The sequence below is a fragment of the Myotis davidii genome, unplaced genomic scaffold (genome assembly GCF_000327345.1).
Source record: "Myotis davidii unplaced genomic scaffold, ASM32734v1 scaffold684, whole genome shotgun sequence".
In the NCBI taxonomy this organism is placed as follows: domain Eukaryota; kingdom Metazoa; phylum Chordata; class Mammalia; order Chiroptera; family Vespertilionidae; genus Myotis; species Myotis davidii.
In genome coordinates, this window is record NW_006295564.1 from 1,418,434 (window position 1) to 1,418,931 (window position 498).

Sequence of the window (498 nt, forward strand, 5' to 3'; positions counted from 1 at the left end):
GCAAGAGGCCCCACCGGGCCGTGTCTCCCCCCGGCCCCCCCAAGTTCTCCCTGTGTCCGGGGCGCGGGCTTTGCCCAAGTTTGCAGGGCGATGCCCTTCCCCGAGCCCGACTCGTGGGCCGGGCGGGAGGGGCGGTGATTGACAGGCTGAACTACAGACTCATCTCTTACCTTAGGCCGCGGGCGCTGATTGGCTGCTCGCTGACATCCTCAAACCCGGCTGCTCCGCGCTGGGCTCGGAGGGGGCGGCTGCGGGTGGAGGTGCGCTTCTGACAAGCCCGAAAGTCATTTCCAATCTCAAGTGGACTTTGTTCCAACTATTGGGGGCGTCGCTCCCCCTCTTCATGGTCGGGGGCAAACTTCCTCCTCGGCGCCGCTTCTAATGGAGCCCCACCTGCTCGGGCTGCTCCTCGGCCTCCTGCTCGGTGGCACCAGGGTCCTCGCCGGCTACCCAATTTGGTGGTAAGACTCGCCTCTTGTCTGCCCGCGGCCCGATTTC

General features: G+C 65.9%; 1 protein-coding gene across 1 annotated transcript in view; it reads left to right on the forward strand.

Annotated features, from left to right (window-relative positions):
• The first annotated feature begins 183 nt into the window (after nt 1–183).
• The window catches only part of WNT3 (wingless-type MMTV integration site family member 3), a 38,732-nt gene continuing 38,417 nt past the window's right edge, over nt 184–498 (forward strand). Inside the window, exon 1 of the mRNA XM_015568123.1 lies at nt 184–461. Within this exon, the coding sequence (XP_015423609.1) occupies nt 382–461 (80 nt within the window). The 5' untranslated portion in view covers nt 184–381. The remainder of the gene's footprint in view (nt 462–498) is intronic.